This window comes from Anopheles coluzzii, chromosome 3 (assembly GCF_943734685.1).
Source record: "Anopheles coluzzii chromosome 3, AcolN3, whole genome shotgun sequence".
NCBI lineage: Eukaryota > Metazoa > Arthropoda > Insecta > Diptera > Culicidae > Anopheles > Anopheles coluzzii.
Window position 1 is genome coordinate 47,060,684 of NC_064671.1, and position 17,994 is coordinate 47,078,677.

At 41.9% G+C, this 17,994-nt stretch overlaps 1 protein-coding gene across 1 annotated transcript; it reads right to left on the minus strand.

Moving 5' to 3' along the window:
* Positions 1 to 10,527: 10,527 nt before the first annotated feature.
* LOC120958973 (hormone receptor 4) lies at positions 10,528 to 15,655 on the minus strand. Its single transcript, XM_040382069.2, has one exon. It carries the CDS (start codon positions 14,323 to 14,325, stop codon positions 12,451 to 12,453), a length of 1,875 nt encoding a protein of 624 aa, XP_040238003.1. The 5' UTR covers positions 14,326 to 15,655; the 3' UTR covers positions 10,528 to 12,450.
* Between the last annotated feature and the right edge of the window lie 2,339 nt (positions 15,656 to 17,994).

Genomic DNA, 17,994 nt, shown 5'->3' on the forward strand with positions numbered 1-17,994 from the left:
ATTTATTATCTTCATGATATTAAATAGTTAATAAAGATCCCCTTCAACTAGTTTCTTTAGCTTTTGGTTTTAGGTGCTTTGAAAATGTTGCGGAAATGAAGCTTAAATTCTCAGAAAATCATTCTATTTTGACAAAAAATTGTATGGCTACAAAACCTAAGAGATATGTATGATTTTAAATAGAATAATATGTTGGATTGTTTTAACGATATATTGAAACACATCCAAATTCTCTAAATCACTGTTAATCATCATCGTACTTTGCAGTACAGTCTTTACCCGAGTTACGCGGCACAGTTGAGCGAATTCGAGTTACGTGAAATTATAATTTCGACAGTTCATATGTCAAATCAGTACAATTTTCTCCAACAATTGGCAAATGCAAAATAAAATGCATTTCTGCTAAGAGTTTGAAATCGCTAAAATTAAGTAAATAACATAATTTTCTACATAAACTGTATAAAATACGTAATTGAATGCATACAAGTACTAAATTTCATTAAAACTTCCTATGTAGCTGTAAAATGTGATATCCGACTTACGCGAGTATCCCCGGAACGCATCATTCGCGTAACTCTTGGAATGACTGTACACTACTTGATAGGTAATATGTACCCTATTTTCCAATGGCTAATGTGAAATGTTAAAATTTCTGTTCAAATTAATTCCTTGTAGCCCTTTTAATCAGCCCTTTTCATGTAATCAAGAACGCATAAACTATTAAAAGTATCCAGATAAGCAAATAAAGATCGTCGTATGTTAGATTTCTGTCGTGGCTTAAAGCGGTGTCTTACATATTGTGCGATGTTTGTATACAAATAAAATACAAAAACAACAATTCGAGTTTTAGTTTGACAGTGTTAACGCATATACAAACATCACTGACCTTTTTTTATCATTTCCTCAAACATCCCCAAATGAACGATAGCGTCAGATGAACAGAACGTATGCTTTCTAGCAGAACACAAAAGGGCAGGAACACTATCCAGGACACACAAACACATATTGGTTTCACATAAATCTTCCATGATAAACCTCCGCGTTGTTTGGGACCGTGTCCGGCAGACTAGCTTTTGGCTAAATATATCTTTAAGCTAAATGCTCCCTATCACTGTACCCCTATCAGACTGGCCAGTGTGTTCAACTGTCCTCTCCTTGCTTCAGCAGGGAGAGGAATCTTTGAAGATTCTATTAGTGCTCGTTATCTTTAGTCCCTTACCATTATCATAATATTTAACCTCTGTTCTATTCCGGGATGTTCCGCACCTTCCCTACGCCCTGTGGGTAGAGAACGGAGAGTTGGGGGATTATTTTTGGTCCTGTTCGTATCGCATAAAGCGGCTGTAGATTGATAAAAACCTACTGCACATAATTTCCTTCGCCAAGTGTTCCAGTGGCTTTTTCAATGGTTTCTTCAAGATTCTCCCCTCATGCTAAACGTTTCCGCGCGGTCAAGATAGTTCGCAATTTGCTTCATTTGACCAGATCGAATCCGTTATATGCTTTATTATTTATTGACACTTTTGTGTCCTTCTATGTTTTTTCCTGTTTGTTTTTTCCGTTTTCCTCGTACTTGGGAACATCCGGGCCATGGTGGATGACAAAATATAATAAAAAACAGAACTCCAAAAATTTAATATGATCTCCACACCACATATGTGGATGTCGTGCCTCTACGTACCCCTGGAAGCAGTTGAGCAAATCGGCACACGAGTCACTGTCCAGCTACAAACCAGGCACACGGGCTATCCAACCAAATCAAATCCCAAAACATGCTGGACCGTTTGCGGTTAGTGGACGTTTTATTTATTGGTTTCATCGCATACTATTCCACCCCTGGTTCAAGCTGCTCGTCCACCTTTATACCGTTCCTCTGCAGCTGTACCGATCGATTTTATATTCACTACAGCTTTCACGAACGATTTTCGAAGTGATTGCGGTTGACCAAACAACCTAGCAATTGGGCTTTATGGTCGGTAGCAGCGAAACATAATCGCACGGACACTGGATATTACTGCACTTTTTATGCGTTCCGTATGTAAATTACGAATTTTGTGCGTACGGTGGTAGCAATTCCGTCCAGAGATTTGATGCTTGAGGGTGAAGTTTGGGTTCGCTATCTTCCCAGAATAAGCGGAACAATACAGCAGCTAGTAACCCACGCCGTAAAGCGAGATAACATAACGAGGTCAAAAGGTGTTACCTGTCAACGACATTTATAATAAAAAAAGGTTATAGCAATTAATTTTCGTTGAGCATGTTTGGCCCTACACTGGTGATCAACTCACAGTTTGATGGGGCATTTGGATTGAAAATGGTTTGGATATTTCCAACTCACACAAAAAAAAACATTTGAACTTGCATTAATTTTTTATTTGAACTACAGTTTAACTAATTTTTTTCAATATATTTTTCTGAAAAATATTCCAAAATAGTGTTTTAGATTTGCAATAGATTTAGTAATAAATCGGTGCATATAAAATCATTGCAAACTGAATCATTTATGATGCGTGTCCTGCTGGACCTTTACTAGCTGGTCATTGTCTTCTCATTTATAAATTGTTAGCTAAAAGCTAGGTTCAGTCATGATTTATCATTAGCTATGCCACTGAGCTCTTTCATAATTCTAGCTTCTAATACCAATTTTATTCTTTCTAAGCACATGTGCGTTATAATATGTTAGAATTATTATTCTATTTATAGGAATAAAACATAACTGGTTCCACTATTCTTCTAAAATGTGTAGTGTTTTTTTGGGTAAATGAACAAAAATAACATATCTTCACAACAGCAGTTTACAACAATTTTCAAATAAATGTTGTGATTTTGTAGTAATATCTGATCAAATGCATTATAAAATAGGGATTTTTTTAAACATCCTGCTTCGCATTGATTCAACTCGTTTCTAGAACATTACAGTTTAGCTTCACAACACTCCTATCGAACTGAAGGTGAATGACCCGTGCACGCGACAGCCCGTATGATCGTGGAAATGCTTTACTCATCAGAATTGAAATTGAATCATAACAAAACAATACGGTGTCCACTGTAAAGGTGCCAGCCGAACCAATTAGCATATGATTTTCCACCGTGCACCTGTTCGAGTTCATCGGCCGTAAGTGGTATCGATCGACGTGCCCAACCGACCATTTTCAACAGCTCATCAAATAGTTAAAAAGTGCAAACGTTCCACTTCTATTCGTTTAAAAAAACACACATACACAACAACAGTATGGCTAGTGAAAAACTATGAAGAAGCGGGATATGCTTTGTTTCTGCGTTGATAAAAAAAGTAAAAGTATCCAAAGATAAGGGTTTGCGCTCTCCCCAGAGTGAAAATACGATAGCAGATTCGTCGCGCTGCCTGCCTGCTGGTGGTGGGGTACGTAAATCTTGGTCAGTGAGACCAGTACCGATCGCACGACTAATAACGAGAAAAAGGAGGACACCGCGCCATAAAAACGAGACACACACGCGCGCTATGAATAGGGTACAAGTGTGAACGTACTTCTAAACCCTCGCTTCTGCCCTGTCGTCGCTGGAACGATGCGACAGCCAACCGTTACCACCAGTCCCACGGCGCCTTCGTCATCAATGTCCTTAGTGTGTCCTCGGTGTATCGTACTGTGACACTTTATATGAGCCAAACGTGACTTTTATGAATTTAATTTTGCCACCACCAGTCCTCCGACCAGTCCGCCCATCTTCCTTCCCACCCCCCGGCTACGATTAGGTTCGATGCCACCGCGCTCCCTTCCGGACAGCATCCCGTACAGACAGAGAAGCAGAATACAATGGTGGGCTCTGTAAAAGGAAAGTGTGTAACAATGGGTGGAGGGTTTCGTTTTTTTGTTGTCGAGTGTAATCACTCGTCTTCAATCGAACGTGCACTTTTGCTTAGCATTTTACTACTTATGCTTTCGTTGAACGGATCATATGTTTCAATCTTTAAATTACGTATGCGGGTAAACATAAATAAATATGTTTTCTTCATAAACTAACAAAAAAGATACAACTTTAATTTAAACAATACTTCAAAATTTCTTTCATGAAGAACACGAGTACACTTTTGTACTATTTACTCGCTTTTACCATGACACCTCTTTTTTGTCTACAACAAATTGGGTAGGTTACGCAACTAAACAAAATTCCCCGTCCCTAGCGTATCGCCCTTCGCAATCGCACTAGGGTGACCGGGGACACCGTTAAGAAGAAGAAAAAAACAGTATTTATTAAAGTCCTGTGGCAACGCGTAAACAGTTTTATCGTCCCAGACTGATAGTAAAACCTATCCCGGCCATTGATCGGTCGCTTCTTCAGTTGATTGCCGTAATGAGGTCTACAAAGCTGTCCATAGTTTTGAGTTTCTTGTTTTTTGGTCATCTGCAAAAAAAACGAGGAAACCCGTAACCGTAACCAGGAGAACGTCTTCATTGCTGTGCAAAATCCCCCGGAACGATTCAGTACTGCTTCTTTTCGTTTGTGTTCTGTAGTCATTTCATGACATTCGCCCCCTTTCCAGTAAGCCAAGCCAATGGGGGAGTGGATAAATGCTGCCAGCCACAGTCTCATGATGAGACAGAAGATGAAGGTCAGCGCTACCGATAGGATAGTAGCAACAGTAGCAACAAAAGATTCGAGTAGAAGAGTACAAAAAATCGAACTAAACAATAAAAAGTGATTTTACCAAATTGGATATCAGGTTTTCGACGTTTGCTACGTGCTGAGAGCGTATAGCAGCGTTCGTGTGGTTATGGCCGATGATTCGATGATGCTCCTCGGTGAAGGGCACGCTGGGCAATTGCACTGTCTTAAAGCACAGGTCCCCAGATTGGATAGGCAGTTTGGCATGATCCTTCGGGAATTACTTGCCAGAGATAGTTCTATTGAAGCGAGCAGCAGCAGTTCGTAGTGAATAAGCAACTCAAATGTACATTGGCGCTTATCGGTCGAAGGGTTTCGATTTTGTGCTTCGTTTTTGTGCATGGTTTAAGATACTTTTGTTTCATTCAAATCCAATCATCAGTTTTCGTGGTGGGAGGGTGGTTACTGATATTTTACGCTTTGATTTCTACGTTAGCAAAAGTGCATTCTATAGGCTTTGCTATATAAAGCAACAGATGTGCATGCACCCGCGTCGTTGTATACTGGGCATTGGAAAGCTGAATACCAAGTGATATTTGTTCTAAATTTTTAACCATGATCTACTCAATTGGTGCTCGAGATACCAAAAAATGTGGATTTGTGTGTGATAAACCGTGTAGAAAGAATCAAAATTTCGTTTGTGTGTGCCAATGACCTTCTTTTATTGGGTGAAGATGGTGTCCAATTCGTTTCAGATTAATCTGCTTTAATATTTGGCGAAAAAAAGACGGCGTTATTTGGTGAAAACTCAATGGTTTTTTGTATAAAATGACTATACGACCAATAATAAGAATTGGAAACATTATTTCCCAAAGGATAGAGAAGAAAGCATCAAAAATACACCTCACAGTCGTTTTTTAAAAGGCTTGTTCTAAAAGTCCTTTAAACTGGTGCAGTTTAAGGAAGTTCAAGGTGCCAGTTTAAGGGAAATAGCTTGAAAACCCGATTTTCGTACTCGAACATGTCAATTGGGACACATGAAACACATAAACGGAGGCAGATTTTCCTATAAGCGCAGTCGACCGCGGGAGGCCCCGACCTAAAGGGGGCACCTGCAAACGTTAGTTCGCTTGTATAAGCGATTGATTTTGTTAAATAATGCACATATGAACGGAAAACTAAATATTTCTCAAAGTATGTTCTAACAAGTAAGTGTGTGGAATGTGTTGATAACGTTTACAACTACCAAAAGTTGTTACGAGCTTTGGAGGTCGATTTCGTAGGCCTGGACAAACTTGATATACTTTCGCACTCTTCCATATTAGTAATAAAACCTCTCATTACAATAAATCATGAAGATACTCCCTGGGCGTTTAATCTTTGTTTAAGAACTTTGTCGATGGTCTCGATTGCAAGTACGAAAAGTCCACAAATACGCATATACAGGATAATCATTGTCGGATTATGTATTTAATATTTGTATACAGCAAATTGTAACGACACCATCAGGGGCCGTGGAATAGAACAGCGTACGTTTAATCTCGTGAAAGTTAATAATAAAATAAATACAGCTTATATAATATAAAAAAACACAACGTAGGGGGTTTCCGCGGTCATAATTGGTTATGCGAAATATTATTAAAATTGCGAATAGTGTAATGTCTGTTAATATTGATACTTTTTGGGGACTTTTAAGGAAACTAGAGTTTAGATCCCCCGCTTAGGGCCCCGCCTCTGCACATGAGTAAAAAAAACCTAGAATCGATAAAATTATACAGGCGAGCATTTCAACGCGCCGGCGAACATTTTTATTACCTGGGACCTGTATTTTAAAAAAAAACTCCGCCGCACGAGATTTGTTCATGGCGTCTACAGCTATAGATGTGTAATCAAAAGCGTGTTTACAAAACCTCTTCATTTTTTCCTCACAATGCTGATAATTTCGTAATCTATTTTATTAGCAACAAAACAGCCAAATAAAAGTAGGGTATAGATTATCACAAACTAAACATATGTTTCTGATTTCCCGGTGATTCTAAAACATAATAATAAAAGACTAACTAACTCTAAAAGGTATGGTAACATTCACAGTTCAAACAACCCCATTGAAATCTATCATTTGTGATGAATAAGTATCTTAATATCGGACAATAAGCAGCATCCAAGGCAAAGGTTTATAATAAATGGATTTAAATTATGTACTTCTGTATTTTTATTTATTTGTATTTTTAAATCCAAAAATGAAAACTATTATGGCCAGTACCTCTTTTAATGAAATGTGCAAATTTACAAACCTGTAATTGTGTGTAATTGTGAAATACTACTTAAAGATAGAATAATATCTGTGTAATTTGGTGGATTATTGGTGATGTGTGGTATGTTGAAGAGATGTTCAATATTTCATTTAAATTTCATTCTTAAAATAAAACATACAGGTACAGAATTCCATAACAGCACAACAGCCTTCAGGCTCCCCTAGACATCTATCATCCAGAGTTAAACTATAATAATAACAAACATTACCAAAAAATCTTCAAACTATGTTATACACTGCCGGACAAACAACACAACATAATGTTAAACACGATTTCCGAAAACAACGATTTATTGCAAAAGATTAAACATGCGCTTAATCAGCTTTAATTAGTGTGAATCAGACGCAATCTAATGTTCCTCTTGTACAAAGACAACTTCATCGTGGCTGTATTAGCTGGCTTGCTCTGCCCAACAAACCCAAACACACCACGTCAAACAACAGCTGATGACAATCTCAGACCCACTTTAGAACTCATGATCATTATCATGATCGTTATTAGTGACCGAGTAATCAGTGATCAGTGAAGCGATGAACTTTTCGCAATGCAACAGAGTTGCAAAAGTTGTTTCCAGTTGCAGTTTATTGCCATCAAAGCAAGCGACGAGATCCCGTATTCGCTGTCTGATGGTAGGCGTAGGAAAGTTACGAAATAGATAGCCCGTTATCAGGCACCGCAAACTGTGTTCGACCGTGCTCCATCGATCGAATCTGCCCTGGAGGGGTGGGGGTGAAGGGTTCGAACCGCACGGAGGGAAAGATCGATGGGAAATCAAATAAAACTAAACGCTTCACTGTTTCCCGCACGTCAACATGATGTATGTGAATGCTGTTGTTTCATTGTTTTCCGTTTTTTATGATCCAAAACGGCGCGCTACGTTCGCCAATGTTTCGACTAAACTGTTACGATTGACCATTTTTTGGTTGACAGCAGACCAATAAAACGATAACCGTACTAAAGTTTGATTAAAAGCCGTCTTCATAAAACTCGCATTCATAGCGGGTGGTGGGCATACATATTGAGCGAATATATTTGTTTTTTGTTGCTATTTTTATTATTATTGTTCTTGAAACGCGAATCCAAACTGTCCTACTGGGACGAAGACTTCAATAGTGGATGTTTTATGAGTGTTGTGTTGGTTTTTATTGTTTTTTTAAATAATTTTTTTTCATGCTGGGTTTTTTAAGTCAACTGTAATGAAATAGCACAATTTCATCAACTGGGAGACAATTCATATGTGATTTTTCGTGCTTCCAAAATTCATTAGCTCCAATTTCCTAAAACTGTGATCGAAACAGATGCATTCAAATGTTCTACAATCCGTACAAGTGTTCTCTGTCTTTGATTTGGCCTTTTTCCAATTTCGATATCATCTTTTCCAACCATTCTCCTACCCCCCACCCACGCCTTAAACAGTTTTCCCAGTTTTCAACGGCAAAAAGGGGTGTGAAAACGTCGCCTGCCACAACGGATCACGATCATTATCCTGGTCACGTTTTTTCGTACATCGTTACCAATATCACGCAGCCTTCGGTCACTGGCTGTCGGCAGCGGTCTGCGTGCTATCTGATGAAACACATCATCCGCCATGTCCAGTCGGCCACCCAGAATGGCCAGCTCGTTACCATTTTCATCTCGACCCATTTACCTCACATGTGCCTGTGTGTCTACGCGGGTGCTATCTGAAGCACGGGAAGGGAAGAAGTATTACGGTTAGCAACATTTTGCTTCCGGTAGAGCAGTCGTCGCTTTGATCCACTGTGAGATGTTTTTTTTTTTGGTCGGTGTGTGAGTATGTGTGTTTTATTTTATTTTATTAGCTTCCGACTGGACTTTATCTTGTCAGTTTGGAGTGTGCAGCGTGTCGGGTGATATGATATCTTCCCCAGCCGGTGTTTAGCACTTTGGTTTAGGGATGCTCATGTCGTCTGTTTTTTTTTTTTGCAAATTGGTAAGGGCTGGTGAGATGAAGTTTGGTATGCTTTGCCTTACACAAGCGGATGTAGTCAAAATCTTTGCCCAACCTAACAAGTAGATGATTTACGGAAGTTTTCTCGTAAACTTAAGACCTAGCTCTTTGGTTGCATTGCTTCACATAAGTGTAGACAATAGTCACACTCACTCGAAAACCTCTTCAATGAAGCTCCGTCATACAAACCATCATTCATCCCAAGTGAGCCGTAGAGGAATAAATTACAATAAGCAACTGTTTATAATTGATTTCACGGCACTCGATCGATGGGATTGAGGTTCGGTACAAATATTTCCTCCCTAAAACAGTATCCCCAAACAATCAGTATCTAAACGCTTCAATAAATCTTCATCTCGCTTGAATCGTCGAGTGCACTTGCTTAAGTTGCGCGCGCGTGTGTTTACACTTCAAATTGATTGCTCTTTTAGAACGAGCCAACGAAGCTGCACGAACAAAGATCGAAGTATATACGATACGATAGGGCAAGGAAAAGAATTCCTTCACGATGCAAAATGTGGCATTGATTTATGCTACCAAACAAACGATCACAATCCGATCGGTTACGATTTACGTTTTGAAATAGTTTTAATCCTTCACTAAACACTCGCACAATCAACGGCACTGGAATGAATGGAATGGAGCAGTGTATTTGTTTGTTTTATCTTCACAATACTTCTTTGTCTAAGCAATTTGAAGTGAAGAACGGAGTACGATAGGTTCTCTATTTGGAGACATAAACATATAGCTAGATAATTGAGTCACCAAGGTGAGCCAAATCGTTCAAGCTTAGAGGCGGAAATCGAATACGGCTTGCGTCTAGTGTTTATATTACTGTTAAAACCGCGCTAATGTAAGAAACCATGTTAAATCTATCCATGCAGAAATGGAATTTCATGTTGTCATTTGCTCTCATCACGCAATCTAAAGCCCAATGAAAAGATTTCATATCTTCTAAACCTTTTACAACCATCAAACCGACGTACATCTGCAATGCAACAAAAAAGCAATTTGTATTCATTTTTAAAGCGCTTTTGTGAACTGCCTCTAAAGCCTTAAAGCTAATTTTATTCTACAATCACACCAAATTTACGATACTAAACGAATGTGCTTTGAAGCAGTGCACAGATAATGCGAAGGGTCGTAAATGGTCGGCTACGCCCTGTACCGCTGGAAAGGAAATCCTCTTCAATGTCTTCCCCGGATGATGGTAAACCAGCAGACTAGCAGTGGACACTGTACAACCTCCCAATGTGTAAGCATCAGAAGTGACACCGAACAAACAATAAAGTGACGAACAAGTTGCGGCAGGCGAAATGTTTTTGCTCGGGTTTCTCGGAAACGGCCATCCCTGTTGACAAACCCAAGAGTTATGTGTCCGATCTAACTACCAACACCACCACCGCTGGCATGGTAGCAACCCTCTTGGGCTTGGTGTTTTTCTCTGTCTCGGTGCTCTGAGGGTGGGCGGAGTATGCCGGAAGGACCTCCGAATGCAAATACCACCCGCGCGAAGTCTTCATTCGATACGTTCACTCTGTATTGGCAAACTGCCGCTTTACGATTACCATTTGCCATGCTGGAAAGTGCCTTAAGAAAACATACAGTGCAGACCTCCGGCATGCGAATGGTAAAAAGGCGAACCACACGAAGCATCCTCATCGTAACAGTGGAAAGAGAGTAAACAAACAACGGCGCAAGTTTCCTGCCACCGCTGTCGACTTTGTGGTGGCCAGTGGAATACGCAATAAAATACGCGGGCGGCCGAAATTCGAGTGGGACAGAACCAACCAACAAAATATCGAACAATTGGACCATCGAACAACCATCGGAGAAGAAATAAGAACCAGTACGCAGCTTGTTGTATTTATGTTTTGTAATATTTTTTTGTTATGCTTTGTTTTACTTTGCTTCAACATCATTTAATGATAAACGTCGCCGTGCTTTGACTTCTTATCTATTTTTTACACCAGTGGTAGGTTAGCGATCGATCGATTTTGTTTACAGTGTTGTACTTGTACGTAAAGAAACCCAAACAACAAAAGGTAACACAATCGGGAATACAACCAAGTGGAGTGGATAATACACTGATCAAAGCAATTCCCTATCAATCGCTTGTTTGCTTATTTCATTTACATTAACATGATATTTGCTTCGATGATCTAATTATTGCTTCATCGTCTCGAGTCGAGTCGAGCGAGGTGATTTTTTTAGTTATTACGATCGCTGTCCTATCTGTTACAGTGCCAATTTATCGAACGCTTTTGCTGGGAATATTACAACGTATTTCATTTGCTACGGTTATTATCATTATTATCATCGTAATTGTTAGTCACTTTCGTTCGTAGCCGTGCTCGTTTATACACGGGGTTTTATCCTATCTCGTTATGCTCAATGTGTTCCTTTTGTCGCATAGTAACACACTAGACGGCAACACTTGCAGTATTAGAAGATCGTTTCAACACATTCGTATACACCAGATCGGAACTGTAGTGAAGTGATTTTAAATGCAACAAAATGTATACTGTTTTGTTTTTGGGTATGGTGTACTGTATGCATGACATAAACGAATCAAACCGAACTGAGAGTTAATGATGATAATATTTATAGTTAAGTAATATGATTATCTATCAATGCTGGCTTCCACTGAATGTAAGATTAATAGTGAAAATTAATTGTTACTTCAAACGAAAGAAAGTGAACAGTATTTAACCCTTAACCCGTACAAAGTAATACAAAATCAACATGCTCCAACTAAAATTAGCCCCTACCCTTTCAAACAAGCGTTGATCATCAGCAACTTATGTTTGTACTCATATTATTAACAAATTAACAGCTTATTTACCCAAAAAAAATCTTTTTTATATTGATGATCATAATAGAAATCCCTTGATTCATTTTAAATTACATAGTTGCCCGTAGTTTTGTTTATTCTTTTTCAATATTTTTTACTATTTCCCAACAGATAAAAAATATTACTTTTATCCCAGTGTCCGAATATGTTTGAATCTTTCCCACAATGTAATGATTGTTTCTATTTTTTACGATTTTTTTCAAAATTGTTTGAGACGATGTCAATAAATGATTAACAAACAAAATTTTTGGAAATATTAAAGAAATTAACTATAAATCATGAAACGAATACAATAACATTTGAGGATCAAAAGTAAAATATTAGCAAAAGATTAAAAAAACCTTTGCAAACCTTTTACATCTTATTTAAATCGCAAATTGAGATGAATTAAATGTTAACCATAAAACGTAAAAGGTAAAATCAAATAAAAATAAATGAGTCCTTAGGATTATGCTTCCTAAAATGAATCAATCACCACTGTTCATCACTGCAGCCACATTTCCCCCTCACGAACACGATCCCTAAGTCAACACTTCACAGTCCCCAAGGCTGTGTGCCCTCAGACACCAAAAACATCTACTATATACACGTTCCCCTTCACCTTCTCTCATCAACGTGTGACCACTCACACGCGGCCACGCGCACACACTAATCTAAGCAGCTCGGAATTAACAGGCATATCGCCCAACCCACGAAGGTGTTTGATGATTACCGAGCGTCGTCTGGCGTCATACGTAGTACTCCTGCGATGTAACACTCTCCGCGATCAGTTGCTTCACCGAGGAAACTAACCCCGCGCCAACTCCAGCACCGGCACTGCCACTACCGCTTCCTCCACTGCTACCACCACCACCACCACCACCACCGCCACCATTGCCGGCACTGCTGGCACCGGAAGCACTTCCACTGCCGGCACTGCCCCCACAGGGACCATTGTGTTGCGACGAGCCTAGGTGTTGCTGTTGCTGATGATGAAGATGATGTTGTTGTTGCTGCTGCTGTTGCTGCTGCTGTTGTTGCTGCTGTTGTTGCTGCTGTTGTTGCTGCTGCCGAGACTGCTGCTGATAGTGTGCATGCTGCTGATGCTGTTGCTGGTGTTGGTGTTGGTGTTGCTGCTGGTGTTGATGTTGCTGTTGCTTATGGTGTGCCTGTTGATGTTGCTGATGTTGCAACACGCCTGCCGTCTGCTGTGTTGACTGGTCGCGCTGGTGCATCTGCAGCGTCTGGATGAGCTCGTCCCGTTCCTGTTTTATCTTGGCCAGCTCCATCTTCATCTGTTGCATCTCGTGATGGAGATGGCGATTGGTGATCTCCAGGTCGTGGCGCTGTTGCAACCGCTTCGATCGACAGTTCTGTGCGTAGCCTCGGTTCTTCAGGGTACGCCGCTTTTGCTTCAACCGTACGACCTGATCCCGCGGGCAGCCATGCAACCGCTTGTTCAGCTCGCGCACCGACAGCGTCATCAGCAGCTCGTCGTTGATGAGATCCTCGGAGGAGAGTCCGTTGCCGGAGCCCGATCCGCCCAGGCCGTTGTAGCAGCTACCTCCACCACTGCTGCTGGTACCGTGGCGGGGTGAAATGGTGGAGCTCGTGGAGCTGACGGAGTGTGGCCGGTTCGTGTGTAGCGAATGATGATGATGATGATGGTGGCTGTGATGGTGGTGCGGATGCTGATGCGACACATTGTGCATGCTCAGCGGTCCAAACTCCAGCTGGGCCGCCGTGATATGGTGATGATGATGCTGGAACGGTCCCCCAACGCCACCTCCCCCACTCGCAGCTGTGTTGCTCACCGTTACGATTCCTCCATTGGGACCGGCTGCACCACCGCCTCCACCACCACCGCCAACCCCACCGAGCATACCGTTTTGCCCATTCGGACCGCTTGCTACGGTCAGCACGCCGGTGTACTCCTTCCGATCGATCCAGTCCCCTTCCGGACCGATGGAACAGTGCAGCGGTCGTAGGTCGAGCGGTTGCTCACCCCGCATCGTCTGTGGCAGGAACATCATCTCCTCGACCAGACCGGTCTGGGAACGGGTGCCATAGTACGGGCCGTTAACGTAGCCTCCACCGCCGCTCACGACTCCACCGGTGCCACCAACACCGCCGGATGAGTTGGGAGATCCGATTACCGGAGGTGTTTCCGGCGGTGTCGACGGTACACCGCTGAGCGGAGGATTGAACAGCATCGGTTGACCGTGCGTCGGTGCACCGACGTGTGTGAACAGGTCTCCGGGACCGGGCGAGCAGGCGGCATGCAATTTGCGTGCGTCCTCCAGATGCCAACCGTTGCCAACGCCCGTGGCTACCACGCCATTGCTGACCGCTTTCAACCTGATCGGCACGATGCCACCATTCTCGTCCATCGTCGTGGCACCGTTCCACAGATGCTTCGAGCCGGCACCATTGCCGAGGATTGTGGGGCTAGTATCCTCACGCTTCACGTTCGGTCCCGTGTCGTGGTCCAGGTGTTCAAGCACGAACTCCTGTATGTAGTTGTCTCCGAAGCTGGGCTCTTCCAGATTCATCACTCTAGCTAGTCGATCGAACGGCAGTTTCATAAAAGTGGATGATTTCGTTTCGTCCAGTTGGTGCCGCATAGAATCACACTCAACACAGGCTCCAAAATTAACCCACTACACTAAACAGAGATGCGGCGTTCCGCCTTAAAAGTTCTAGAACGGTTCGATCTGATGTCCGTTGTGCTCAGTTTAACGATCAAAGACGCCCGAGACTTTGGTTTCACTACGCGCGGTCACACTACAACAGTTCGCCTACTAGACCGGTTTGATACGAAAGGCTACTACACTTTGTCGCACAGTTTCATACACACGGAAGCACTGACCGACATTAACGGGTCCTAGGTACGCAAGACCTGCCCAAGTTTCCCAAGATTTGTGAACACAAACAACACACACTCACACACTACTTGAGGGAAAACAATATCTAGACATCCAGCTCACTTTTTACCATCCTTCAACACGGTCAACATCGGAGGCACAGCTTTCCCTTTTGCACAGTGCCTCGCCGTTCTGCAAGGCACACAATGGCACTTTGCTTTACTTTGTGTCTTCCGTCGAAAACAAATAGAATACACACGGAAACAATAACACGGCGGGTGCGCGAGCCCCGAACTACAGCTACCACCGGCCACCAGCTCCAACCGATCCAACTAGCAACAATCTCGCGAAATTGAGAACGACGACACTGGGCCTAGACCACCAGAAGACGCTGTTTGTAGTGGTTGTTTGTGTTTTTGCCTAACAACAACACCCCACACACGCTCACTGCTTTCTCCACTTTCACACTACCTGTCTCGCACTCTATTCGGACCCCCTCCCTCAAACGTGTGATTCATCCACCGTAAGTTGCATAAGCGAGCAATGATTCCAACCAGGAAGCGAATCACATGCAGTCATTTATAGCATCTCGCACAAATCACACCACATAACGCTGCTTATCGTCACTGTACGACACGATTGACGTGAGTTTGTGCGTGATCTACTGAGGGAAGCAACTAACCCGTTATTGATTTATTGCACCGTTCTATTGTGTTTCGGTTGTAGTGTCACTGTGAGAAAAACAAAACAACACTCTCTACTACTGGCTTCACGCTGCACGCTGCACGCTGCGAGATGATGTGCTTCCGTCCGCACTCAGCAACAAATAGAATCCTGCCGGCATTTTTCATTGATTGTGCGCCGATTTCGCGGAACATGCGATTTTTAGACGCGCGCGCTTATCGCTCCGCCCACTTCGACCACCATAGCAACCCCTTGGGGGAGGAGCGAACCGGTTTTGCTGCGAATGAAAGAAGGAGCAAGCAACAACATCCGAACCGTTGAGCACACTGAGATGATTTGCGGACTTGCGCAATGCTTCTTGCGACGACGAACCAAAATTCCTTCACTGGTGCGGGATGTGTTTTCCTTTCCAGTTCACTTGTCTTATTCGCAAGCCGATGGATGCGAAAATGTCTTCCCGTCTGGTTGTAGCAAAAACAGAATAAAAAATCTAAATAATAAAAGCAAGCTTTCCAGCAACCAATAATCTTTCGAAGGAGTTTGCTAATAGTAATATTTACAGCTCCACTTTTTTAACCATCGCTTCCTATTCAATCAGCTGTTCGAACTATTACACACATGAGATAACAAGTGATTAACTGAGATGTAATATGTTGTATGATAAAAAAGACAACTCAACAGATGGAAACACTTGGTGGCGTCTTTAATTGTCCGTCCTAGCATGGGGAGGGCATATTAAGTAAAAACAGTATGTGATGTTTTTAGATGCACGTTGTCAAACGGAGAAAAGATAATTGCTTTACCTTGCTACAAAAAAAAAAAACAAGTTTAATCATCCATTATATGTTTCTTGTACATTTCAGGCCATCAATTATTAGTAATCAAGTATTACTAATAAGTAATGACTTTTTTTTTTTTATTCAGAAAGAACGGCTTTGGCCGTATTGCTTAATTATAAGTAATGACTTACTATTGATAAATTTAGACTAATTGATTTTTTTGTGTAATGTCAAAAACATCAAAAACAGAAGCTCCTCTTTTCACAGACGCAGTGGAAGTGGTTGTTAGCATGCTGTACGCTCACAAAGATCTAACTTATGCAACAGCCTCCTTTATGGAACTCTTGGTTTGCACCAACGTGAGTTTATATATCAGGTGGGCTTATCCAGTGCAATTTGACGTTTAAAAACGAAAATATAAAGAAAACCTGGTTTGACAGTTAGATCCATAACAAACTGGGTGCTTTGATAATTGATCTATGTTCTTTTTTCTAAGTCTAATTGTGTGTCGATGTATTGGTGAGGAAGAACACCATAACCACATGTGATATATACACTCACTTTTGTTTGCACATTTGAGCTATCCACCCTTAGTAGATAACTCCAAGGCGGGGTTGGTGGTTTGCGGATTTAACTCTAGGCGGGCTGAGCGGCCGCCAGTGTCACCGTGGATATAGGATGGCCCCATGGTTGGGTTGGTCAAGCCTTAACTAGACCTAGTCTGATGGGACACGTATAGAAAGGAAAGGAAAATGTTGAAATGGGATCATGCGATTGTACAATATCTAGAATAGACGCATGAAAAAGGTTACAGCTTATCGAGACTTCGCTATGGTTCACGAGTTCCTATTCGTAAGTATGGTTTATTTTATTCCTATTTTGGCTACATAGCTAGCTCATCTGTCAGTATCCAACATGTTTTATCTGAACTGTTGAGCAAATTATTGTTTACAGCTGGTCCTGCTGGATTTGCCAACCTGTATCGGGTTTAATGGTAAGTGCCGCCAGGGACCCCGTCGTGTGGTATATTCATGGTAAGGAATGGTGAATAGTAAGTTCATATGTTACAGTGGGTAAAATAGTGGGTATAGTCTCACAAGGGACCCGTAATTGTACATGCTACTGCGGCCAATCGGGGCTTCGTGGAGGAATCCCTCCCTCCACTCCTCCTCCAACATCTAAAAGAGTGGAACAACTCTTCATACCGCTTACGACCTACGCTATTAAAGAATGGCTGTGCAACCGACGGAACCAGAGTCAGATGCAAGCCTATCGGAATCGATTCCAACACGCGAGTTAGGTCGCAGTTGAAATCAAGTCCGATACTTGGGTGCAACGAGTTCGAATCTAGCCAAACGAGCCGAATAGGTGCACGAAGGCATATTCCCTGCGATTGATAGAGCGAGTTCGGATTGTCTGTACTAGATGTTATGCAGATTAATGCGATTTAGTAGGATTAGTTGTAGAATCATTCTGCGCCTGAAGGTATGCAAGTTAAAACTGTATTTAGTAAAAATTTGATTAGTTTAGTTTTTTGTGTAATTTTTGCCTTAGGGTATCGGGGGCCCTAGGCGGTAAGACGAGCTGAGTTGGGGGGGGGCTTAAGTGAGCCAGCCTTATTGAACAGTTTACCTTAGTTGCTGATGGAAGGGGAGGGGGGGGATGGTGGGTATGTTAATGATTCGCCAGCGTCGGGGCCCCAACATCCATACTTCCCCTTGGAGGCCCTAGGCGCTAGTAATATGTCCACTTTTACATACACTAATATCACCGACAAACCGACGTGACACTGGCGTTACAAAAGTGTCCCACATGAAAGTACTGTCATTTACCAGTGAGGCGATCACTTCTGTCAAAGTAAGCTCTGTTCACTGCTGCTTCGATTTAAACAACTTTTCTAAATACAAATTGCGAAGGAAATTTGAGGCACGATTTTGTGAGAATTATTGGACAAAACACCCAGGAA

Excerpts from the sequence above, each read along its gene's own strand:
- LOC120958973 (XM_040382069.2), bottom strand. The coding sequence starts at position 14,325 with ATGCGGCACCAACTGGACGAAACGAAATCATCCACTTTTATGAAACTG.